Source organism: Triturus cristatus, chromosome 4_1, assembly GCF_964204655.1.
Source record: "Triturus cristatus chromosome 4_1, aTriCri1.1, whole genome shotgun sequence".
In the NCBI taxonomy this organism is placed as follows: Eukaryota; Metazoa; Chordata; class Amphibia; order Caudata; family Salamandridae; genus Triturus; species Triturus cristatus.
In genome coordinates, this window is record NC_140585.1 from 1,006,529,344 (window position 1) to 1,006,556,868 (window position 27,525).

Here is a 27,525-nt window from a genome sequence, read left to right on the forward strand (position 1 = left end):
ACACTGCTAGCTCCACAGTGAGGTGGGTGTTTTCCTGGTTTTGCTGTGTACTGGGCAGTAACGCTGCTAGCTCCACAGTGAGGTGGGTGTTTTCCTGGCTCTGGTGTGTGCTGGGCAGTAACGCTGCTGGCTCCACAGTGAGTTGTGTATTTTCCTGGCTTTGTTGTGTGCTGGGCAGAAACGCTGCAGGGCGGCCCCACGCTCTTGTGGGTATTCTGTGAGCTGGGCCGTAGTGTTGGTTGCTCCCCAGAGTGGTCGACATTCTGCTGGCTCTGTAGTGTTTGGGGCTGTCTATGTTGCGTTGCAATAGGCTGGACATTGCTGCTGGCTCCACAGCCGGTTATTCTGTTGGCTTTGTAGTGGCTGGTGTGCCATGCTGGTTCCACTGGCGATGGGTAGTCTGTTGGCTCTGCAGTGGGCTGGGCAGTGCTGCTGGCCCTGTTCTGGACTGGGCAGTGCTGCTGCCTCCGCAGTGGGCCTGCTCTGGCTCTAGTAGGCCTCGGGGGGAGCCTGGGTGGAGTTAAGCCGCCTCGCTTCATATTCAGAAGGGTGGGCGGTCCCAGCTCCATCCTGCGGAGCCTCACGATATAAAGCCCCCTTCTTGTCCCTCCGTTTAAGACAAGAGACGTTTAAAAGACTCCTCACAGCAGCAGCCCCGGCCTCCCCCGTCTCCTCCTCCCCGGCAACTCGGAACCCCCCTCGGCGGCCGCCTCATTAAGTGATTATGGATTTTCTCAGCGAGAAGTTTGCCCTGAAGAACCAGGCCAAAGGCAGCGAGTTCTTCCTGGGCTCGGGCGGCCTGGAACACGTCATGGAAACGCTGGACGGCGAGGCCTATTACAGCGGCAAGGGCCCCGGGGGCAAGTGCGGGCCGCCCTACAGCGGGCTGTCCAGAGCCGAGCAGCACGTGCGCCTGGACCGGGCGTCCCCGTGCCAGGAAGGTGAGTGAAGCACCGGGCTGTGGGTGCTAGAGGGGCGGTGGGGCAGCCGCCCTAAGGTCTGTGTGCTGCCTGCATGGTCATACCTCTGCCAGGGGCAGTGGAGGGGCGGCAAACACAACCCTCAACAGGTAAGACTACTTCCCCTTCCTCCATATAGGCTCATACCACTATCTGCCCATTCCTAGGGGCGGCGGCAGTGCAAGGATGGCGGGACACCCCCTCGTGCATCACAGAAGCATTGATTTTCATGTGTCGCTGCCCATTCCTGTAGGTTTTGCTGCTGATATGACAACTTCTCTCCCGGCCCCTAACAGCAATATTTACCTCTTCCGGTTTTGTGTACTTTCCTCTCCTCGCTATATTTTCATTTTATGCCGTCCTGTAAATTGGTTTTCTGGTTACTGCTGTTAAATCCCGTATTAGACCTTAAAATTCGGCTCACCCAAGTTTCTCTCTCATTTGCAAGCGAACGTACTAAAATGACTTTGCGTGAATTTGACGGCTTTCCACCGCTTGCTGACTAGGCACTTCTTTGCGCATTAATTTATAACACTCGGTTCATCTGAAATTCCGTTCGCATCAGCGGCCGGTGCGTTCGTCGAGAGGTGATGTTTTGGTTACAAGTCCGCTCAGATTTGATAAACACCGCCATCTCATTCACCTCCGAAAGTGTTATTTCAGATCGTGGAGTCAGAGGCAGGGAGCGTGTAACACTCAAACAAATGTCATTTCTGTCAGCGGCAAAATAAATGCACGTCATTCAGAAGTGTCAGAGCGTGAGGTGAAGCAGCAGGCGCGAGGCCTCCTTAATCATCCCACCAGGAATATTCGGATGTTAACAATTCTAAATAAATGACCGGCGACCCTGATCCGGTGTTTTAGGCGGAACATTTTCTTAAAACGAAGCCCTAGTCTAAACGTTAAAGTTGCGAAATATGGTAATTTAAAACCTTTGACAGCTGAAATAATACATTTGGAAATAGCTTTTAATTTGTCTCTACTTGGTGACAGTATTTTAATATTTTACATGCGTATTTATTTGTGTATTTTCTTCTTTTTAATTACCTATCATGGTTCCAGTTAAATAGCGCTAATATTATTAAGATATAAGCGGTCTAGCATGCCTCTGGAGAAAAACTACACTCAATGGAAACGGGATAATAACAATAATATGAATACATATTTGTTAACGCTTCACACAACAGTTTTGACGTCCCTAATCACGGCAAATAACAGATGTTACTTGTACCCACTTAATGGTGCTCAATTTACTGACCTCTAATGGGTATATGTTGTTTGCAGCCTGGAGGCGGCCGCTAAAAGGCGTGCTTTGTGTTAAGCCGCCGTGTCCTTCACACAAGCACTCTATTGTGGCCTCAGCTTAACTCGCAAGAGTGGCTACCACTGCTTTATTGTTCTCAGCCACAGAACCTTTTGAACTATGTTTTTGGTTTTTATATATGCTTGTCAGCTTGGTGTCTTTCACAATAAATTGCCCCAAGTTCCCAGAGTGTCCGTTCACTAGGCTCTGATTCAGAGGCTACTGTAGCGCAGAGGCGCTATTTTCCAAACAAGGTACTTTTTCCCGACTATCTGTGCACCGGTGGCTTTTCAGCCCGTGGTGGCGTCAGGCAAAGTGTAGATTCCAAGCACCGCATTTCATTGCAGGTCAGGATTTAAGCGAGGTTTCAGGCCCCGATTTGCACTGCAGGAACTATTTTCAGGAGCAGAACGCCGCGGAGGTTCAGCAGAGGATGGCGCGGATGGACACAGGCGACGGAGCCGGACTTGACAGGACAGGGAGCCGACCTTTGACGACACTTTGCTTCTTTGCTGTCTGGCATAGTAGACGCTGCCCAGACTTCTCTCTCAGATGGATGTGAGAGGAGCTACATGTCTCCAAACACACAAATCCAAGGTGCTTAATCAGTTAAATAAATCCATAAACTGCTAGCAAGGTGTGAGCACCTCCGTTGTCCATCAACTTAAACAAAGGCTGTGTAAAATCCGTAAACAAACATGTGCACGCACATTACTTGTGTGTTAAATATTAACCTAAACACGGAATTGTGCGCTCCTTTAAAATCACTAATTAGACAAACAACCGTTTTATCTTAAACGTGAACACTTTTAATTTATCAATTTGTGATTGATGCGCCATTTAATGTCGGTGTTATTTCTTCCAGAAGACATTAAGCAGTTCTTCAAATGTTATGATGAAAAAAATAGCAACATGTATATTTTAAATATTCTTGACTGTTGCATTGGTATACCGTTAAAGCGGTATAAAGAATCGCACCTACCACAATATATACATTTTATGTATGCTCCTTTTTCTAACTATTACCCTCTTATTCATTTATGCAGAGACATTCACAGACCCATAATTCTAGTCCATATATGCAGGACAGCATGTCAGAACCCACAGTTTTATTAGATATCAGGGACATGTAACTGGAATACATTTGTATTTTCTCTGGATCAGTTACGTCCACTTCCAAGGCACCAATTATCACCAACTCGATCAAGTAGAACCCGTCTGTCTCTGGGCATGGATACATTAAGGACTTATTGATCTAGCTAAGCACAGCTGCATCTACCTCTATTTAATGTTGTTATTACTGTACTGCAGCGGTGGGTTTAAAGTCGGGAAATTATTGGGAAGGTTCATCTATGATTTTGCTTCCAGAATTCACAAACATTAGACCTTTACTTTATATTGCGATTTTCAAATAATGTTAAACCATGAGACATATATTATTTTGGTTAGCATGTGACATAAAACATGTGTACTTTATTCAATTATTTTATAAACAAATATGGACTCCAATTGACTGAACTCCGTTATTTGTTTGAATTCTGTCATAGCCAACCACTACAGAAAATAGTTCACAGGTTTGAATAAAATTCTCTTAAATTATGAACTAAAATAACAGCCAAACTAGATGTCAATTGATGAGAGCCGCCAGAACTTCGAGATGGCATCACGGGTCGCAATGTGTGTGGCAGCTGTTTTTTCGCTTTCATTTTTACATTTTGAACACTAATTAGGTTTTTAGTATGTTGAAAGTCTCAGAATTCGTGCGCACGACCTTATTAAATGTTATCAGTAGCCAAACACATGCGTTACACCTTTTTTAAAAATAAGTATTGCAAATATTTACGTTTTTATACATACTTGTTTTTGGTTTTACATCCAACGTGGTCATCATTCTAGTGAAATATGGATTTTACAACCATTGCAGGATCTGAAATAGCATCACCTGATCATGTAATCCGTGTGTCTGTTGTCTATGTGACTATTTGTATGTCTCTGGTTTTCAGACTATGCATCAATATGTCAGTCTGCCTATATATATCTATCTATCTATCTATCTATCTATCTATCTATCTATCTATCTATCTATCTATCTATCTATCTATCTATCTATCTATATATATATATATATATATATATATATATATTTATAAAACCTACAGAGTGCTGATTTCGCTTTCATGCGGAGGGAAAAGGCGTTTTCTTCGAGATAAATATATATATATATACATATAGATAAATATATATATAGATATATATGTAGATATACATACATACACACATATAAAAAATATATAGACAGATATATGTGTATATATATATATATATATATATATATATATATCTGTCCTGCCAGTAGAATGTACTGAAAGACTTAAATAAAATAATAAAATCATTTATTGTTTGAAGTGATGCATCATCTCATGTTTTTTCTTAAAATAAAAGCCATCTCTAAATATTTGTACTTCCTGCACGATGGAAGTAGTTACATGTTTACAGTGCTGCACTAATGATTGGAGATATTAGTGCACTGCATTGTTTGAATACAGCTCTTTTGCCTGCACCCAGATACACAGGGCCTAATTTACGGCATTTGGGCAAAGGGCAGTGCAGCATCACCTCGCTGTGCTGCCCTAGGCCAAAGTGAAAGGGCAGGAATGCACCGTATCTAAGCAATATGGTGCATTCCTTCCCTTTCTGCCTGTGCTGGCGCCGTTTTGGAAGCCTAGAGCCAACCTAGTCACCCTGGAACCATTGTGCAAGGGTGCCTCCGTTGCATGCAGGATTGATTTTGTGCAGGAAGGGGTCCCTTCCAACAGAAAAACAATCCAAAGAGTCGTTTTCCTTTTTCTATGTGTGCTGCAGAATGTAACACACGGAAAGAGGAGAAATTGAGGCGAAATTAACATTTTTCTCTGCGTTGCGCCTCACCTCAGGAGGCGTACGGATTTGGTGCTTCCCCAGGTTTACATCACTTTGTATATCTAGGGCAGTGTAAAGTTCCATGGGTATTATGTGGTAATACCCACCGCAATGTCCAATGAACGCCTCCCGGGTGCAAAGTAAGGCGATGCAGCAATTTGTGCCATGTTGTCTTACTCATGATTTATGAGGCCACTCAAAGCCACGCAGGGTGGCATTGCGTGGATTCAAAACTCTTTATGAGAGCCCTGCGTCACGCATGAGCCACTTTACGTGGTGCAAAAGTGACGCAGGGCTCTCATAAATAAGCCCCTCAGTGTCTTCAAAGACGTAAATCTGATTGGTTGACACCAATGCTGACCCATCTTCTGCCCTTAGGCCAGCCGCGGCCCGTGGAGGGATTTCCGTGGGGCGGTAAGACGGGGCGGGGGAGGGGCAGGGTGGGGGGGGTCTAAAAACCGGAATATGGATAATTGCAAGTAAGTAAACAATTAAATAAATAAAACGAATTTCGTAGCGCACGCTGCATCGCAAAATGAAATTGTGAAATAAAAACAATGCCCATATTCAGACTCAAGGTTATTCTCTACACAATTGTGAACATTTGGCATCTGTTTTGACCACAAGGCCAACACGCTGAACTCCATCTTCGTTGAATTAGTGTTTGCGGACGCGAAGTAGAAAGGTTTGTTGGCGTCCAGGAGCAGAGATTCAGTGTTGCAGTTGGTATGTGTGTTCCATCAGTGCTGCCGCCATGGAGGTGTATTTGTGCCACGCATTGGCGCCACTGCGCATAGAGAAGGAATAGTGACAGCAACGCAGACAGTACAGCCAGAGCAGACACTAGCTGGGCAAAGGCCATCTCGTCTGCCCAGGGGCATCTGACTCACCATGCAGGCAAGCATGGAACAGCTGAAAGAATAAGTGGAGTGTTTATGTTAAGACCTCGGTGCCTAAAAAAATGCACATGGTTAAAAAAAAAAAAGCATCGCCGGGACAGTAAAAATGCGACAACAAAGGAAAACAGCCTGGCAGTAAAAATATAGATCACAAAATAAAGTAGAGTGACATATGTACCCGTGTAGACAGTGTGGAACTGGAGCAAGGCACAGGCAATGATAAGTATAATAGAGTGAATTTTTGAGTGGGGTCTTTGGGCAACGAGTTGCTGGTGTTCTCATGACCGCATCTGCAACACGACAAAGGTGCACTCTCTTGACTCCTAAAACATTTATAGTGAATATGTGTCCTGTAGAGCGCCTCCAGGCGCACGTCAGAGCGCTGTGTGCAGGAGGAAGAGACATTCAACGAGTCCCTCATTATTGAACAGCAAAGTTCAGGATATAATGTCCTTATGTCTGAGGACTAAAACAATAAACTTTGCTAAGCAAAAAAAGAGAAAAGAAAGTAAGCCTTACAGGAAACTGCACGTTAAGACCCCTTTAAATATGTATTTGCGAAACCCACTGGCAGGAAAGTGACCCCCTTGAGGCACGTTTGTGCTCTTTTGGAAGCTGTGCTGAGAATGCTCGCTATGCCTTTACGGGTATCAGCGTGCCAGCAGTGCGAGTCTTGAAGAAAGGGGCTGATTTAGGCTTCACCTTGTAAGGCGCTTGGGAAGGAGCCCCTCGAACTTACTGTGTGTGAGGACGGGGATTGGTGGAAAGCGGGCAGAGGCAAGTTCCAGCCGCTAGGAATGCTGTGCTTAATACAGATCTTGAACAAGAGAATATTAGAGGGATGTTTTGAAAGTCAAACCACAGATAGGGCCCAAAGTAAGCAGACATATGGGATAATTCTGCCCTACAGACATAGTGAGATGGTGGGACCTCATCCCATGTGGGCTCCTTACCTCATGTACCAGAGTTTGAAGGTTATCCCACACATGTTCAAGCAGGGTAAAGCTTTTGCGCAGGAAGTGGCAAAATCTCTTTTCTGCAGGCACAAACCATACAACTGATTGCAATTTATACATAGTAAGGACGCTAAGTGTGTACCCAGACAGGTTCCCACACAAAACATGTCAAAGCCGGGAATGGCATTGACTAGAACACCAACTACCACCACTTAACGAGTGGAAATATCTAAGGCAATATTCTTAAGCAGTGTTTGAGCACAATGACCAGCGTAACTTTCTTTACCATCTATTTGTACCCTATGACTTTTTATTGAATTCACAAACGATGGGTCTGGATAAAGGCAAGGGTGAAGGGATCTAAGCAGCAATGTTTAAAAGATGTACTACTGTGGCAAGGGTGAAGGAATCTGAGCAGAAAAGTTTAAAATATGTAATGAGTTTGGTTCTGTAAAAATAAGAGATCTGAGAAAGGTATGTGCGTGTTTGCACCACATTGTATTTACCGATGCACTGTCGGCATGCCTGCAGTAAGCATGTACTGTGGCCTTCGAGGACACAGCAGTTTTCACCTGTATGTCTCTGGTCGGCGAATTTTCCCAGGGACGTTTCAACAGAAAAGTTATGATGTTCTTTAACACACATAAAGCAGAATAACACAGATTTCTTTTTTTTAAAAGGAAGTATTTGGTATATGTAGGAAACTATGTGGAGGACCTGGATATGCATAGGAATCACGTACACAGGTGTGCTACTCGAGGACAGTTCCACCCATGGAAAATTTGCCTGAAGTACACTTCTGGCTTTTGTTAATCAGGAAAAATGCATACATCTGTGTTTTGCTTAAGCATAAGTCTAAGCATTAATGATGCATATATTTTTTCTGGTAATCAGCCTCCCCTGTAACTTCAAGAAGGTGTTAGGCTGTCTCTCAAAGAGATACAAGCTATAGTAGTTGTAGTGTAACACTTAAGCTCATTGGCGAAATTTGAGCTTGATGATGGCCCATTGTGACCTGAGGCAGCAGAATCTTATTAAATACTGAGTGATCACAAGCTCAAACCATCATCCTCTAAAATTAGCGAATGGTAAAGACTAGCTTGTAAAGAGTCGCTAGTGACGTTGGGTTAATGTAATGGGGGCAAAAGAGGCTGCAGGGTCTTTAACAAGAAAAATAGAGGTAGCAATTTCTACCCCTACCTACCTCTAAATTACGACTTGTGTGCACATACACCAGACTCGCCAACTTTAAAAAAAATGTTTTAATGAAGAGAATGGGGCCTTGGTAAGGGCGTGGCTTTGTGTCGAGTACTGCTTGAGGCATTTTTACCTCGCTCCCAACCCTTCACGAGGAAAAAAAAGCTTCTAACTCTGCCACTGATGCCTTGGGGCTGTTTCACATCCCATAATGGACATCGGCTGTGCAGAGCATGAAGCACAAGATGGGCACCCATTCTGTGAAGTGGTTTGCAACTCATCTTTTGTGCCACTCTGTGACATCGGGTGTTCACCGGGGGACCACGTAAAGGGGTCCGATATCGTTTCTCACAAAGTGGTACTATGTGAGTTGTCAGGTCTGATCCACACAGGCACACCTTGTGAAATCCATCTATCTATCTATCTATCTATCTATCTATCTATCTATCTATCTATCTATCTATCTATCTATCTATCTATCTATCTATCTATCTATCTATCTATCTATCTATCTATCTATCTATCTATCTATCTATCTATCTTGGAACACCATCTGGGTAATCTGTGATTAGGATCAAACACATGACCTTCTCTCACATTTTCAGGTTATCCAACCAAGGTAGACCCAGAATCACATAACTAATCTCAAACACGCTCGAGCAGCAATCCCGCCACACTACTGAATTTTCTGTATTTGTAAGTCTTCTTGACAGACATACATTCATCCACTTCTGATTCTGTGAGTCAGCTTGGGGAGTCCGTCAAGTGATCATTTTGATCAACGCGATCCAAACTAAGGTGCACAAAAATGCTTTGTGAAATGGACTGTAAAATACCTTTCTTTTCTCAAGAAAGCGATTTTTTAAAATCAATACCTATTTATGTCAAATATAATTAGAAACCAGTGAAAATCAAGAGGTTGCTAATATCATAAATCACGAGGTCAAAGGCCGAGTGGTTTTTAAATATCACCAGAACCCCAAGTTGGCATTATAGGACTATATTACTTGTGCTTCCCATTTTTTAAATTATTAAAGTATGTGTTTATTTTGGAGTAGTTACCTTGAAAGAGCTGTTATCTTTAACACATAGCTAACAGTTGGCACTGATTGGAATTAGACCATTTAGGTTTTATAGTTCTTTAATAAATAGCTGATAAAACAATGGAGAGTTTCATGGGTTTTATGTGATTTTATGGTGGCTAACTCTACCACATAATTATAGATTTATGATATTTGCCCCAAAATTTGCTGATTTCACAAAAAAATTGTTTTTGTTTCACAAGGATGAAAATAACAATGCCAGCAAATGTGCCGCTTAATTTAGCTTTTTGTTTGCATAATTTAGACAATGTTGCCACATAATTTAGATAATTTGGACATATTATTGCAGTGACACTGACAGTGGTAAAGCTCTCAAAGGTGGTTAGGGGGCTCTCATGATGATAAAATCTGTATTTTGCACACACACACACATATATATATATGACAATCCACCTATGTCATCAGAGGGCATTTCACATGCAAAATGGACTTTGCTGTATACGTTTTAACTTGCACATGTGAAAAAAAGTATGTGGGTAGCACCATCCACCCGGTGCATGTGCGTATTTTGCAACACCTTAGAGCGATTACACACAATGACCCTACGTATCCCATTGCTAGACACATTAATGCATTCCACAAAGGCAATGCAGAAGATCTCCACTTCTGTGTGGTAGATAGCATCCCCAAAAACCCGAGGGGCGGCAATAGACAACATGCACTTAGGAGATTGGAATCCCGCTACATCATTCTGTATAATTCCAAAATCCCTAATGGAATGAATGCAGATGAAACGCTGACTGTACACCTTTAATTCTGTCTCTCGCTGTCTCTGCCGTCCTCGCTCTGTCACGTTCTATCCACACTCCCCTCTCATTATGTACTATATATTCTCTTCTCGTTTCTCTGTGCTCCTGAACTTCTTTGCAGCCCTCCTGTTTCCTTTATATTTCTTCCTATATTGCTATATTTCTTCCTATATTTCGTAGCGCGCGCTGCATCGCAAAATGCGATGCAGCACTCGCTACGAAATTCGTTTTATTTATTTAATTGTTTACTTACCTGTAATTATCCATATTCCGGTTTTTAGAACCCCCCACCCTGCCCCTCCCCCGCCCCGCCTTACCGCCCCACTGAACTCCCTCCACGGGCCGCGGCTGATATATATATATTCCAGCCAAAACCCGTCCATAAATAAGGACAGGCACTGACACAACACAGGATGTCAGTTACTCAACCACCGAGTTCTTATTCCAGAACTTTAGCGAACAAGACGCGTTTTGGCCAAGGCACCGCAAGAAAAAAAGGGGTTGGGCAAAACATTTATTTTCCATGTTAATTCTGATAGGAAAGTTTGATCTTTGATACAGGAAAACAGCTGAACCGAATTACACCAAATTGGGCAGAAAGTTAGGAGTTTAGTGAGAAAGGGTACATGTTTGTAGTGGGTTACACCCATGAGGCACTAGACTCTCCTATTGGGTTGGGGCGCAGCGGCATCACCGGAACTGTCACACATTCAATTGATATTTGTTGACAAAGAAATTGCCAAAATATGATCCACATAAATGGGTGCAGCCACTGACTGACAACCGCAATCACAGCCCAAGCCACCGCAATCACAGCCCAAGCCAGTCATTACTTTGTCAAGATCGATCCATCCATCCATCCATCCATCCATCCATCCATCCATCCATCCATCCATCCATCCATCCATCCATCCATCCATCCATCCATCCATCCATCCATCCATCCATCCATCCATCCATCCATCCATCCATCCATCCATCCATCCATCCTGTCCAAACTCTTAGCATGAAGGGCCAAGCATAAGGGAGAACGCATCTATACTTGCTCAAAACTGGATACATTGAAGTGCCTTTTTTTTACTTCAGCCTTTGGTTTCCTTCCAGTTCCTGCATAACCTTTTGTTGCTTTTAAATATCTACACGGATTTCATTCAGTCAGACTGTATTTTTGTTAAGGTTCTGCTTGTCAGGGGTGTGTTTATATTGGAAAAGAACAAAGCAGACCCAGGGTTTGTTTAAATGTTCTTAGTGTGAAGGCAAATGCCTTTCACATCTGCGCTTTGCAGTACAGGATGCTTTACCCATTCCAAAAATATTATGATGTCACTCACTCAAATATTCTTTTCGAAATATACATTTCAGTACCTTCACCCATTCTGAAGTTTGTGTAGGAGTTAACATAGATTTTGTCAGCTATACTCAGTGGTAATCACTTTTGAATTAGGCCATACAGTGAAAAAAGTGTGGAGTTCACAGTCAAAACGTGTCTTCCCCCCCCTCTCCTTACAGTGAACTATGGTATTGCCAAAGCGGAAGGCCCGCCCCTGCACACCGAGCTGGGCCGGCCATTGGAGAACTGTTGCACCATGAGGGGCTCTCCCGTGAAAGGCTTACAGGAGAAGGGCGACCTGGAGGAGCTGGGAGACAAGTGCGACAGCAACGTCTCCAGCAGCAAGAAGAGACGGCACCGCACCACCTTCACCAGCCTGCAGCTGGAAGAGCTGGAAAAGGTCTTTCAGAAGACCCACTACCCCGATGTGTACGTCCGGGAGCAGCTGGCGCTGAGGACGGAACTCACGGAGGCCAGAGTCCAGGTGAGAGAGAAGGGCTTTATATGCAACCATGTAAACAAGAGCAAACGTACCTCTCTTTTACTCCCTATCTTCGTCTCTTAGTTCTCCCTTTCTTCCTGTGTTTCACACCAATGATTACAATTTATTGTAACTGCTTTCTTGTTTCTCTAAACCCAGACTGAGATATGGCATACCCTGTTTTTATCTGTGGTATGAGAATTTGTCAGATTTAAGAGCCAGCGATATTTGGTTTTGTTGTGCAGAATGTTATTTATTGAACTATCACTGGCTACAATGTAAAATGCAATGTTTAAGGGCAGTAATGTTCTGACATAGAGCACCGTGCAATTTACTGCTGACAAAATAGAATTACATTTTCAGCTTTTACAGCTGGGACATTAAAAACACAGACACAAATATGTTTTGTAATGTGGCCCATACGCTCTCTTGTCTCACCCTCTAACTATGATCTTATATTTCTGATCAACGTCAATCACATTCTTCATTCCTTCCTTTGTCCATTGTCTTTACATAGACATAAAAATTCACCAAAATGTATTAAAGTTCAAAGAAAATTTCACAATCCAACATCAACAATCTTTTACAGTACTCGCCAGCAGATGTACATCCATCCAAGGAATATTTGGAAGCAGAACTCAGCTTTCTTAATATTGAAGATATGCTTAGAAAGCATAATAGAATTTCATTGTTCATAATTGTCTGCATGGTTTTTATTTCCTAACCAGCAAATCAAGTTTTCCCCCAAAAACTTGTAAATGCCCCAAAACGCAAATCAACTTCCATTTTTCCACCAAAAATATATTTCAGGAAAATTGTAGAAACGTATTAGTCTCAGATACAAATAGATTAGTTACACAATTTGTGAAAAGTGAATCTATTCATAGAAAAATGATTACTTTGCGGTAGAACTAAATTGGTTCATTAAAAAAATCATATCTTATTGCCAAACAGTGAATTCCTTGATTGCAAAAGCAATTGTATTGTGAAACCGCATGCAATGTGGTGGACGTTTGGATTTAGGGATTTCCATATCAGAATCACAATCGTCCTTACTGGAAAGAAATCACCCATTATGAAGTGCATGCTACATAACACATTCCTTTTATTGTGTCACAGTTTTTCTGTTTGCTAACAAAGGAAATATTGATATTGTTACATTGTGAGGATACACCACTCACCTACTAGTTTTGAAACTTTGATATGCACACAGTAAAACTGCCCTATTAAATACAGCACAAATGAAATGCAAGCATAACTGTGTAAATAGATAACGCACAGGCAAAGTACAGGATGGTTTCAAAGAGTTTGTCCACTGTAAAATATCTTACATTGAAAGAATAATCCTTAAGTTAACTTGGACTTTGTATATGAATCTCTACTGGAGAAAAGATGAAATGGGCTCTCATGCGAGCATAGAAACTGGATGGGTTCCATATCCTCTTGCTGAGTAGTAAAAAACATTAATACTTTGGAGGCCTAAGACCCCTTACATTCCTGGGTGCTAGTGCCTTTGCCCCTTCTTCACCACTGGTAGCTATGGCCCCGGAGTGAATGTTGCCTTCTGGAAGTCAAATACAAAGAGCCCTGGCTTTATTTGTTTAACTTTATTTCACCACAGGCAAAATATTTCTGTTCGCGGAATAAACCAGCCCCTCTATACTCATTAAATATAGTGCCTTTTATAGTGTCTTTTCTCTACACCCCAATTATGGAAAGCCACTTACTTCTGCCTTTAGCAGAGGCAAATTATAAGTGATTCCTAGGTGGAGAACTGCCTGCAAATTACTCTGTGAAAACCCATAAATGTTTGACTTTGAGACAGTTCACTTATATTTTCTGGCTGCCAACCCAGGCGTGTCCGGAATGCCACCATCAACCCTAAACTTGTCATATCAGCATGTCACCGAAAATGAATCCTTAAATAACTTGAGCATCTTGATCGATTGTTGCTTAATGAAAATTTAATAGAACCGGCTGTGGCTTTGTAGAAGATGTCACATTCCAATGGTTGGGAGAACCATCATTGAGAGAGTCTAGAGTATTCTACAGGAAAAAAAAAATCAACATTTGTGGTGAGAATACTCACATCTTTGCAGGCTAGCTACCTGATGAAACATTTTAGTGTGCCACATTCCACCACTTTTCTCCCACACTACAGTCCTTTATGAGCGAAATCCCACCATAAGCAAATCCGTCTGACGCAAGCAGGAGTCCAGCCGACTTGCTGGGTTATGTTTGTCTGCATGAAACAATAGCAACCCACTGCTCTTGGATCTCCACCAGTGGGCTGCGCGTAGATTCTGTCACACACATTATACTGATTTGAGTATACTTATCATATCATCAGTTATGCACGTGGAGTATATTTAGTGGTCAGCCATACACACCACATTACCCTTTTGTACAATGTGAAATATTCACAGTGCAGAACATAGAAGAATTCCTCTCGGTTCGCATTTGATAGCATCAGTGTAGACTGTTGTAAAATAACTCTTGACTTTCTGTATTTGTGCTTTCATTGGTCTCAGCCCAAAGTCCTTAAGTTACATTAATTAAAACTTTTAAAATATAAACGTGAAGTTATGTGAAGAGATATTCATGAGAGCAAGTGGAGGTAGGTTCAGTGGTGAATCTGTGTGCCTGGTTTTAAATCAGATATTTCCACATGATAATGATGTTAAACATATTTTAGCAATTTTGGCTTGAACATTGACCTGGCTGTTATCTGAAAATGAATTAATTAACAGGCGCTCTAGAAATTTTCAAAGCATGTTCCTATAAGGTAATGTTTGAGCGGTATCGGGATGCAATGACAGATTTACACTCATAGAGTCTAGTTCAGAGAGGCAGTCTTCAAAGAGTTGCAAGTCTGCTGCCATTGAATTACATGGAGCCGATTTGGAGGTAATTTTCGACATTAATTGGATTCAGAAGGAGTTCAAGATCCACTCCTGGGAAAACCACAACAGTCATAAATTTTCAGGAGAAGTCTCAATGGCAAGATATACTCATGCAAATTTTCATATCAGTGGTAAAATATACATTTGTACATTTAACTTGTTTTCTCCCCATATATTTCACCGCTATTAAATTTGGGAGTGTTGCCTTTTGTTTTCCACCCTGGAAAGCGACTCAATTCCTGTCGTTCATAGGAATATTTTTGCGTGTGATTCCAGGGTGTGAAACTACATGCAGGCGGTTTTATCCACATGGTTTGTGACAGTTAATTTTTCTCTAAAATGTGATCCCAGGAATCCATTTACATTTGCACAATATTGCCGAGGCAGTCAAGAGATGTGCGAATAAAGTTACCTAGCGGCTACAGTTTAGTTCCCTTTGACATTACACATGGTAAAATGAAACACTTCGCTAGTGCCATCAGTTACATCAATTGTACTTTAGAAAGATGGAATAACACATCATAAATCGTCACTCGGTGTGTGTGTATCATTCACTGTGCTAGAGATCTTCACATTCGTACACACACACCCTCACACACACACACACACACTGGAGAACTCTGGAGTGAATGCCGAATCAATCGGTTCAGAGTACATTCATTAGCTTTTTTTATGTGAGGATTTCTGATGTAGCATCTGGGATCATAACTTGCTTGCCTAAGAGGTGTTTTCTGGTGTCAAGTGTAATATTAGTAAAGATGAGCATGTTAGTTTAAGGTTGTATTGTTCTTTGACTTTTAAATTCCTTAAACTAACGGTATGCCCATAGCAAAATTCAACAGAGTTCGCCTTTAAATACATTTCCAAGACCACACTGCTCTGCAACCAGTAATATCTATCTATCTATCTATCTATCTATCTATCTATCTATCTATCTATCTATCTATCTATCTATCTATCTATCTATCTATCTGTCTGTCTGTCTGTCTGTCTGTCTGTCTGTCTGTCTGTCGGTCTGTCTATATATATATATATATATATAAATATATATATATATATATACACGCTCTTGTAGTTCTGCTTCCTTCATCTACTAGGAATTCCTATTCCTATTTACTTTATTAGATTATGCCCCCTCGTAGCCATATAAAGCATGTTAAATCTGTTTGTTTTGGGGGACACACCTTTGTGGTATAAACGTCTTAATAGTGTCACACCAATATGTGGCATTACAAAGCGGTAGCGAAAAATACTGTTAGAAAAATATAACATTAACAGTTCACTTAACTAAATGTATACCTTTACACAACTATAGCTTGACAGATACTGCATCTTTTCACGTAGCAGAAACACTCTGTGCTGCCCCTGTAGTACATGCTGATGAAGCATCAGAGACAACTCTGTGATCTGATCCTATAATACCACAAGGTGATAATAAACCATAGGACCAGAGGCTGAGTGGGTTAAATTGGCACCTGAAGCATGAGATGACGTTACACGACCCGCTATGTATTTTTAATTTAATGTGTAATACGGAAAAACATGTGCTTTCCTTTAGTTGAAATGCAAACCTCAAACTATAATGTCTGCGACTTTAAGGAAAATAATTGACGGGTATTCTTATAAATTAACGGTTTGGAAAAAACACTACTACATTAAAAGAGCTATAAGTGGCAAACACATACCTTTTTACCTCCATTAATGCCATATTACTCTAAAGCCATCATTTTCGCATAAAACAATAAAAGACATTGTGATATACCGTCATGGTAAGATTGACTTATTTTTCGTTGTTGAAACGGCCACGTCCCATACACCAATTTCTGTTTGCAGTGGTAAATTCTTCACAAAGAGTTGCTATGTAATCGCTTTACTCAGTTATGGCACACCTCCAAACCTACAAAGCATGGGAGTGGGGCAGTATTGTTTGAATATATATTCAAAAGCTGTTGTTGGGACAACCCTTTTTATGGCACTGGTGCTAATATTTGCCGTGGAGGAAGTGGTTTATGTTGAAGCACTTCTTGAGTTGTCCTTGTATCTTACAAAATTGCACATTAAGCACTGCACATAGCATACCAGTGCTTTATTTGTAAAAGACTGAGTGCCAGAGCACAAAGCTCTGCTCAGAAGTCTTTATTCCAACTTGTGACTCTTTAATTCACCACCAGACACTCCCTGCCTCTTTATCTCACTCTTGCAAGTTCCTACTTTCTAAGTTTGTGATGATTTTTCAGTCTTCTTCTTCCTTCTTCTTTCCGTTTTGTTTGCTTTTCCCTCTCTTCCTCTCCGTAAATGTCTGATGCAGAAAAATAAGTGCCGTTCCCCAAAAATGATTGCCGTGGACTCCACCAGCAACCACCAGCTCAAGTTAAGCTCTGTAGCATGCAATCCTTTCAGCATCTTTCTCTTTAAGAGATGGGTGTCATAATGCGGGAATTTATGCTGCGATGTCCTCTTGACAATAGCTATTTGTCAATGAAACGATGATCTGGGTAGCAGAGATTTCATGCACACCTTATATATTTTATGCACATGTGCATTGAAATATTAGGAGACCATCTCTGCCCCCTCGGTGGTTTTGGTTAATATAGAGTGAGTACATCCAACAATAGGCACACCATGAGACTTGTTGGACCCTGAATTTCAGTGTGAATTAAGTCTTTGCTACATGCAGTGCAAATATCATTCTCACCTTCCAAAACGCAAAAAAAATGCTACATTTAATGTTAAAAACATGCAAGAGGCCCTGTGAGAAATACTTGTTTTGCCTGCATTCTTCTGTTGATGTCCGTGCATCTACTATAAAACATATCAGTATGAAGTATAGCTAAAAATATAATCGTCCTTATTTTTTAATAGGAGGTTCCCTTTATTGCTGGGTAGCTTAGTACTCTGAAGCTCAAATTATCAATTTTAAAATGCTGCTCAAAATCCATATTTTATTTTTCCATTAACTTACTTCAAATTACACACGGCCTTTTTAATTATCAATTTTATGTCAAACATTAATCAAATTCAGTTACAAATTAAAGTATTAAATTTACCTAGAAACATCAATACTCGAGGCAGCCACGGCCCGTAAAGGGCGTGTTAGCGGGGCGGGGGAGGGGCAGGGTGGGGAGTTGTAAAATGCGACATACGGCCGATTTCAGGTAAGTTACGAAAACAATAAATAAAACGAATGTTGTTGCGCGCGCTGCATCCATTTTCAAGGATCACCTGCCACCTGAAAGATCAAAAAGTTGCATGTACACATACTATAATCAGCAGAAATAATGTATCGGTTGTGGGAAAGAAATGTGTGTAGTACATGATGAATTCCAAATACAAATGGCTGATACTTTATAAATACAATATAAATTAAGAGCTCTGTGTGTTATAGTTATATTATCATTCACCTATCATTTTGGTGTTTCATTGAGTGCTTTTTCTTTCTTTGATTCAAGGTCGGCTTGCAGTGGTGGAAACTCGATATATTTACAATTTGACCTAAGTAAACACACAAGATTCTCTGATAATTTATGGTTAATTTTAATAACTGTAAAAAATGAGTTTTTACTGAATGTAAACTCATAAATCTACAAAGTGAAGTGCCTGTGTCATTTACACACTTTATTATGACCCTAGCCATGTTTAGAGGAGTGTGATTTGCCATATTGGTTTTACCCTCCTTCCATATATATGGGAAATGTTCAAATGGATGGATGATACACCTTTGATAAAGCATGCAATATCAAAGTAGATCTGCTTAACACAATGTAAATATTATACATTTGTATCAATCTGTGTATCTAGTCATCACAATATTAGTCATTACATAACCAAAGAATTGATTACATGACATAGCAAATTTATTCATACAAACACCACAAGTGACATCAGTCACAGAAAACTTTAAAATGCCTTTATCAGTACTAATGACATTTTAGAGAAACCCATGGGAATTTTCAAAACTGACATGGTGTACCATATAATGTAGATTGGTCTAAAAGGCAAATGCATAGACTGCTTTACATTAGGAAATTGGTTATGTAGTCTCTTGCAAGTGTTTCTATAATCTATGTATGTATGTATGCTATATGAAAAAAATATAGTCTTCTATACTTGACTACAAAAGTATTCTTTAATCTGTCTTTACATTGAATTCCATCACTCTATTTTCAAAAACCCAACATTTATTACCATTTATACGCTAATAATAAACAGCTATGTATAAAATTCCACTTCCCAGATGACATAGTTTTTCTTGCCAGATTCTCAAAGACATTCAGTTTTGGATGACTCATCCTCATCTCAGGCTAACTCTTTTTAAAACAGATTTCCTGATGATATCTCCCCTCATATGTTCAACAACTGTTCAAGTCCTGGCTAAACACACGTAATGTGTTGGACCGCAGCCCATATGTTACAGAATGCTCTAAATCTCTTGCATTTTTTTTGGACAAGAATTGGAACTCCCAAGCTCACATACATTCAACTACAAAGTGGTGCAGAACCAACTTAGACTCAATTGAGAGATAAAAACATTAATCCTTGTTAATAGTTTCAGACAATTGGTGGAATCCTTTATTTTATCGAGGTTAGACAATGACAACACTTTGCTCACAGAATTTTTCAAGTTACACATTGTCCATATCAAGAAAGTTATCAATTTTACTGCTACGCTACGAATTGGCACTTGACATGATGATCACATTACTCCAACCCTGGTCACATACAAATGGCATCCTATTTAGGGCAGGTGTGTACTCAAGCTGGCATGAATTATCCATAAAACACTCTTCTCTTTAACATCAAGATATCTAGCCCAGAAACTGTTCATCTCAGGTGGTCAGCACTTCCTTCAGAGCTCTGACACACTACCTAAAAATCCGTACTTCAAAAAAAAGTTTAAAAAAGAGGCAAAGCTTCTCAGGAAGGTTACCCAATGTTTGGGTCTCTATTCTCCTGACCATCAAAGAAAACCCATCCGCCGAGTCCTTCAAAATAGACCTGACATGTTTGTTGATGTAATATTACTTTGTTACATTACCTATACCGGGAATATAGTCATTACTGACTGACTCCATGTGCACTGTATAATTCACACAATTACTGCGAATATACATATGCAAAACCACCTGCTCTTTAATTTGCTATTATTACTCCTACAATTAGATATTTTGTAAATCTGTTTTATAATGTAAAGGTTTTCTGATACACTCACACACATACACACACATACGCACACATGCATGCCTATGCATGCACAAACACACACAAACACACACACACACAAACACACACGCACACACCTCTCTCTTAGAGCCGTGGGGCCAGCTGGGGGGTGAGGGGATTTCAACATATGGCCACGAGGGAAAATTAAATAAATAATTAATTTTCCCTCATGGCCATATGTCGAAATCCCCCTTCCCACTCGGCCCCAGTCTCCCCACCGCTCTTACCTGCACGGGCCACGGCTGCTGTAGAGTGCTCTGTTACCCTTCAGGTTTAGTCTGTAGTATACAGAAATATAAATATATAAATACCTTCACACATACACAAATAAATACATTAGGATTAACTACTCCTTTTACTGAAACCATGCATGCACCAGAGAAGAACCTGGGCACCATTGAAAGTTGCGCTTTATTTAGAAATAATGTTTGTTGCTAATGTCTGTCATTAAGGACACGTTGTTCTACTACACTTTTATCTTCTCATTGAGCACTCCTTTTTTGGCATGAGGTATGATAGCTATTGATATTCTACTGAATGTCTTTTTCACGGAGATGTCTATTGGGCACGTCACAGTTTTGAAGTATTGTTTTGTGATTGTTACGTTTGGAATGGTATTATGCTGATTACTGAGTAAGACATAGAAATGTCATAATATTTCTCATTAACAGTGCTCTACTATATCTTTGCAGGCCGATTTCGTAATCTAGAAAGAATATTTAATAAATAACTATGCATGAAACTTTTACAGAGGCGTCCACCTTTTCTTATGTAGAATTGCGATTAGTAAAATAACGCCATGTGAGAATCAGTTAACAGGCTTAATATTGAACAAATATAACATACACAAAGTATATGATCCAAGAGACCCATTTGTGCATTTAATACATTTCAGACAGAACATAGTCATCCTTTCTCATGAAGTGCAGAAGTGTTCACAGGATTTTCATATATATGGCCCTACTGAAGTGGATTTTTTAAAAGATGGCCGTGTGCATTTACAGATAGTGTAATATTAACATACACACCACCATCAAACATAATCTTTTTATTAAAAGTGACCATTTTCTATTTCTGTCATATTCTCCCGCAAACTTAAACGTGAAGTTATCTTCTGATAAATATATTTTAAAGTGCTGCAAAACCGGTTTATATTGCATGTCACAGCTTGATCCAGATTTTTCGGTTTGGCCTGTCTGTTTGTCTGTCTATCACAACATTTGGCGAAATCGGCCTGCAGTCCTTGAAAAAGGTGACTGGTGCTTATCCAGGTTTGCCAGCTATGTAATTATAATCCAAAACTCCTCAAAACCAAAGAAGGACAGCAGCACAGTTACGTTGATGGAACATTTACTAATAAAAGAAAATAGTGAACATCCATGAGGCTTTGGGTCAGGCCACTCCACCTACTGGTGTGTTGAACTGTCACTCACATTTCCTCCTGCCCATAAGAGCATACAGCATGGGACAATGGTTCAGCCTATTTCATCCATTGGCTCTCTTAAACTGTGAGTGACAGCATTTTGCCTGATCATGTGCACATCTACTTACAAAGAACTGCACTTCACGGCCAAAGCGGGTAGGTCAATACATTACTTGGCTAATGCTTTTACTTTTTATTCTTCATTATTTTGTAATTTTTGTGCATGTGTGTTTCAGTTATACTAACGTTATATTTCACTTTGTGCCAATAGGAATCATATGTTCTTTGGGAGCACACAGCTATTTATTTCTCACTAAGTGCAGGATTTGAAATATAGGTGTGAAGCTTTAGGAAGATGTTTGGCAGTGCAGGGAGGATGACTATGCTATCACAATCTCTGGGTCTGCCCGCACTGGCTTTTTGGGTTTTCTTATGCTAGTCTATCAATCAAGCCCTGTGTTGGAATTCAAGTTACTCCCCTGGCGACATACCACTGAACACAATTGCACACATGCAGCATATGGTACACGTGAGATAATGGAGGAAACATATATGCTACTTTAACACATTGGGCTCTGCAATCCTGTATATAAACCTGTCTTTAATTTATTTATAACCGGCGACTTGTGACGCACCTCTATAAAGGAATTCCACCAGAACTCAACTGTAGTAGCTTTTTACAGTTGAGTTCTGATGTCCCAATGCCTGCTGCCAGCAGCCAATGGGCAAAAGCAGGTCTGTCAGTGATTCATAATTAAAGCAGAACAAAACGGTTGCTTTTTTTACTCTTCTCTGTTTTTCTAGCTGTATAGAGAGAAGCAGAAAGGAGATATTTATGGGAACATGTTTATTTTTTTGCAATCCTTAGGTAATTATAAACAAGTTAAAATCTTTTTCCAGTTTGGAAACATTCAGAGCTACTATGCCTTTTAAAAAAAAAACAGACTTGTAGTAAACTGATTCTAAGATTTTTTTGCAACAAATAGCTAACAGCTGTTTGCACATAGTTAATTATACACTAGAGATGTATTCCTCATGTGTGCAAACATGCTTTTTGATATGAATGAGCTACAAATCAAAGATTTAGGTAGTTTTGGGGAAAGGTGTTGGTGTGACCATGTACTAAGAAATAAAGTACCCACTGCCTTTCATGATAAGTCTATTGGTAATCAAAAGCCAATGATGTGACCATGTATTAAGGAATAAATTACCCCCTGTCTTACATGATAAGGCTATTGGTAATCACCCTGGAGTTCCCTAACCTTATAAAGGCACTCCCCGGTGACTTGCAGTATCCTTATAATGTACGGCAGGGGGTACTTTATCCCATATATTACTATTAAGTGAACAGTGGACAGTGAAGAGGTGCCCCAGATGTGTTTGGTCCTCCCTTCCTTCATATGATACGGTAGGGTAAATTGTTCGATTCGAAATGGGCAGAGATAACCACCATCACTTGTTATTTGTTATTGTTGATCTTTACTTCTTTACCAAAGTCGGTTAGGAGTCCATTCAGTTCGGTCAGAATATTCTACTCATGTTGTCTACACTCCCATCAACTATCAATATCTCTTTCTTTTCAAAATTTAGTTTGAACCAGCTTTTCCACCTCCGCTCCTTCAGTCTTAAAAACATAAAAACATATTTCAAAGCGGCGTACATCGAGTTGGAATATCAGCTGCATGTAATGGGCATAAGTATAAAATGTAGGCCCCAAGCATTAGATACGATTGGCTAAAGGGACCACATAGCCAGTGAACAGGTAGAGCTGAGCACTGAGACTTGAAGGAATTTGCAAGGGGCATTGGATATGCTGGGAGAGGAAGTAAGCATGAAGACATCTTGGATCATATTATCAAAAGTGCCCTGCGGAAATACCAGGCGTATATATTTGTTTTTTGCATGCACTCAGGGGACTGTGGTATTACAGAAGGGGCCGCAGATGCTTGTGCAGCCCCTTGTGTGTTATAGATTGCACTAGCTAAAATGTACTGCTGGCAACAATCTCATGGGGCGTTTCTGCATTTGCCTGTGCACCTTGGCCAGCCGCGGTCGGTAGTAGGAGTAACTGCAGGGCGGTGACGTTGTGAGGGGGAGGGGCAGGGTGGGGGGTAGTAAACTATGAATTACTGAGGTTTACAGGTAAGTTAACATATAAATTAATAACACGAATTTTGTTGCGTGCACTGCATCCACAAATGCGATGCTGTGCACGCAACGAAATTCGTTTTATTAATTTATATGTTAACTTACCTGTAAACCTCCGTAATCCATAGTTTACTACCCCCCACCCTGCCCCTCCCCACGTCACCGCCCTGCAGTTACTCCTACTACCGACCGCGGCTGACCTTGGCCACTATGAATGTCTGTAAGGGGGCATGGACTCTGAGCTACAAGGAGGCGCACCTGCGTTCAGGGTTGCCACCTGCACAGTGAAAGGTGGACCAGTGGCTTTAACTAGCCGGTGCTCCTTTCCCTAATGCACTGCCTGTGGGGCAGGCACAAGGCTGCCCTGGTGCAGCACATTAATTGTGATAGGGCGCACTGACCTGGTCTACACCCAGTTAAAGGTGCTCTGTGGACATACAACGGCACTGTGCCCTATCTGTGGGATGGGCCCTTGAGTCCTGTCCAAAAACAAAACAAATAAATATGAAAGAGGAAGGCTTGTTGTCCCTATCTGTTTAAGTATGGGTATCAAAATACCATGGCAGGCAGTGCCAAATGCAGCGTTTCGAGGACTAGTGCTATCAGAGCATTGGCATTACTGACATTCCAGCCCAGAATAACCCTCTTCTCCAGAAATGAGCTCAATTCGGGTGAAATATTTTTCCTGAAGTTCTGCCATCCATTGTAGGGGAAAGATAGGACCGAAAATAGCTAGTTCTATGGGTCTAACCGAGACTTTTCAGGAAAATCGGTTCTGCTTTTTCTATAAGAGTTGCAGGTTCAGTGCCCTGTTCCAAGAATTTATTGATGACATCATAAATTAAAAGACCTACTGTGGTTCCCAGTTGTTTAAATAAACGCACCAGGCGAGAATCAAGAAATGTCCTCTTAGTTAAAATGAGAAAAGCGCTTTGATAGACTTTCCAACTTTACCATAGAGACTGTGTTAGATATGGAGACGCCTAGAAATAGGGACACATATTTGTGTATTGGGTTGGATTAACTTTCGCTAAATGATTTCAAGAAATTTCTGTTTCTGACACAAAAAATGGGAAAGAGTATTGTGAAGGAGGGAACATCCTATTGCATTTTAAATTGGTTAGTGATTCCATTTAGTAACTTGAATCTTTCATTTGTGGGCCGTGTAGTGTATAACGTTTGTAGGGCAAAATGTCTTTAATGTGTTTTTATTAAAAGAAGTTCATATCTTGGAGACTGAATATTTTCAGGCGCCTGGACAGGGTCGGTGAAATAGTCAGGCACCCTGGACCCCCATGTGGGAGGGAATCTGAAACTCATTCAGAATGAGTTTGAGAGAGTTTTTCGGGTCTGATGCCTTGAAAAAGACAGAGTGGCTCCAGATTTCTTCACTACACGGAGAACAATGCTATTGTCAGTGTTCTAATAGAACTAGAGCTGTTCAGACTGCACCCACGTGGTCTGTGATGTTTCCAGGACCTCTTCATTAAAATAAGTTCTTTCCCTTTATAGAAATTCATATTTAGGGTCTCTATCACATCTGGGCCTGTGAGCACAACTGTTGCTAAGGGCAACAACACTTTCCTAATAACCATGATTTGAAGTTGGCCATCACTCGGTAAGAAAATGAAACATGTGCCTGACATTTTGCATTGGAGGTGTTGTATCCACGGGCAGTTTCTTTAACTGAATTTGAGCAGTACCCACCCAGCGGTTACTGGGTTGCATCTGTCAAACAGATGCTCAGCTTTTCAAATAGTTGTTTTAGAGATGTTTTTGGAACACCGGAAGTATGAAAAACACATAGGTCTTGATTCATTAAGCGTTTGGCTGGTCATAAACACAATTACTCCTGGGAATAGTCAGAAGTTACGCGTGCGTAAAATATGCATGCATCATAAAACTTGAAACATCTGAGATATACATATATAGATGTATGTGTTTGTAACTCCATGCCAAGGGTGCACAATGTACTATCGGTTAAACATGTGCCACGAGCTTGGCGTCCAGGGGGCTTACAAATTAGTGTCCAGCAACATGCAATGTAAATCTGGAAGACACACCAACAAGTTTTTGCACCTTACAATACGATACAAGCCACACCTCCTCTCACACAACCATTCTTTCACCGGAAAGGATTTGTTTGAATAATTGAAAAGTAATGTCAACTTGCATCATTCTATGCAGTGTCTTGGAAGAGCATGGATTTGAACAAAATAAAAAATGAAGCAAAAGCATAAACCATTTACAAAACTGTATGTTAAACTTCCTAACCTTGTGAATGTGGGCATATGCGTTGCTGTCATTACACATGCTTGGAAATTTTAAAATAGACTTATCTGCCCCTTCTGTACTGATGTCATACACATACATTTGCAAGCTAGGCAATGTTTAACTTAATCAAATATGCATTTAAATGAATTACCATCGTACTTTAGGCACAATGCTATCAATAATTGCTACATTGCATGTATTACATTTTTTCCTCTTGGCCCAAGGTTTGGGGTATATGGGTTATTCCGGTGCTGATGAAGTAGAATCCTGACATCGCAAGTCAAGAACAGTGTTGAGATTCTCATGCCAGAGTGGACTGAAGGTCTTTCACTGCAGTGGATATCTACCTTCCTTCTACTCATGTTTTCCTGATGCTAAGGATTATTTTTAATTGGATTTTCTCTAATAAATTATAGGACATATATATTTACTGAAAAAACAAAGGCTAAAGTAATGTTATAGTTAGGTGAATTTGTCAGTGACAACATTAATGTTTTGAACTAAAACAACAACCCAGAAATTCACCAGATATAGTTAGAAAAGCTACCTATATTTCGCCCCATCGCCATGCACACATTTTTAATCAATAATTTTCACTGCAAATGTTGCAGTGATGTTATCAATGATGTCATAAAAGATGTAACGAGTGATGCAATATGTGGGATAATTAGCAGTGCATGGTGAGGCCGTGAGTTTAGTTACCTTAGGGCACGAGTTATAGTTACTTGAGATAACAATAACTACTGAATTTCTATGGTTTAGTGTGTGTAAAATCTGAACCTAACTATGAAGACCCCGTTACTTTTTTGGGGGTGAATTTCTAAGGTTTTTTAAATTCTCTTTTCAAATTATAATATTCCTATAACCTTTGTTTTTTTCCAGTGAAGTTCTACATTTTTTAATGCTGTTTCCTAGATATAGTGCCCCTGTAACCTTCGATTTTCACAGTTTTTTAAAATATAAATTGTACTATGATTTGACCCATAAGTTAAATTAGCTAAAATAAATTTTTACTAGTTTTTAAATACATTATTTTCACACCTTCGTTCTTATTATATATTTTAAAACTAACTTTTTTAAATTTAAGGTAAGGTCAATTATGTAGTCTTTCTATGTATGCAATGCACCAATTTCTTTTAAATTCATTTTTCGGATATGCGGATCTGCTGAAAAGCCTCAAAGAAATAAGGAGTCTGCTGGTATTGCACACAATCAATAGTAAAACAGCATAAAAGCATTTGCTATTGCAATTTTCTATAAGCGTATCATGGTCTGTGCATGGATGTGTGAGTGACTGTGTGGGGGTATGAGTGCTTATATGGATGTGAGAGTGGGCCTGTGAGTGGCTGTGTGGGTGTGTAAGTGGGTGTTGATGTGAGAGTAGATGTGTGAGTGACTGTCGGTGTGTGAGTGGTTTTGTGGGTCTGGAAGTGGGTGTTTGAGTGGCTGTATGGGTGTGTGTGTAATTGGATGTGTGGGTATGTAAGTGGGTGTTTGAGTGTGTGAGTGGCTGTGTGGGTCTGTAAATGGGTGTGAGAGTGATTTTGTGGGTCTGTGAGTGGGTATGAGTGTGTTAGTGGTTATTTGAGTGGGTGTGTGAGTATGTGTGTAAATGGCTGTGTGGGTGTGTGAGTGGATTTGTGTGTCTATGAGCAGGTGTG

At 40.6% G+C, this 27,525-nt stretch overlaps 1 protein-coding gene across 1 annotated transcript in view; it reads left to right on the top strand.

The window, feature by feature from the left end:
• The first annotated feature begins 595 nt into the window (after positions 1-595).
• The window catches only part of ALX1 (ALX homeobox 1), a 76,421-nt gene continuing 49,491 nt past the window's right edge, over positions 596-27,525 (top strand). Inside the window, exons 1-2 of the mRNA XM_085650687.1 lie at positions 596-941; positions 11,595-11,899. Of these exons, the coding sequence (XP_085506813.1) occupies positions 725-941; positions 11,595-11,899 (522 nt within the window). The 5' untranslated portion in view covers positions 596-724. The remainder of the gene's footprint in view (positions 942-11,594; positions 11,900-27,525) is intronic.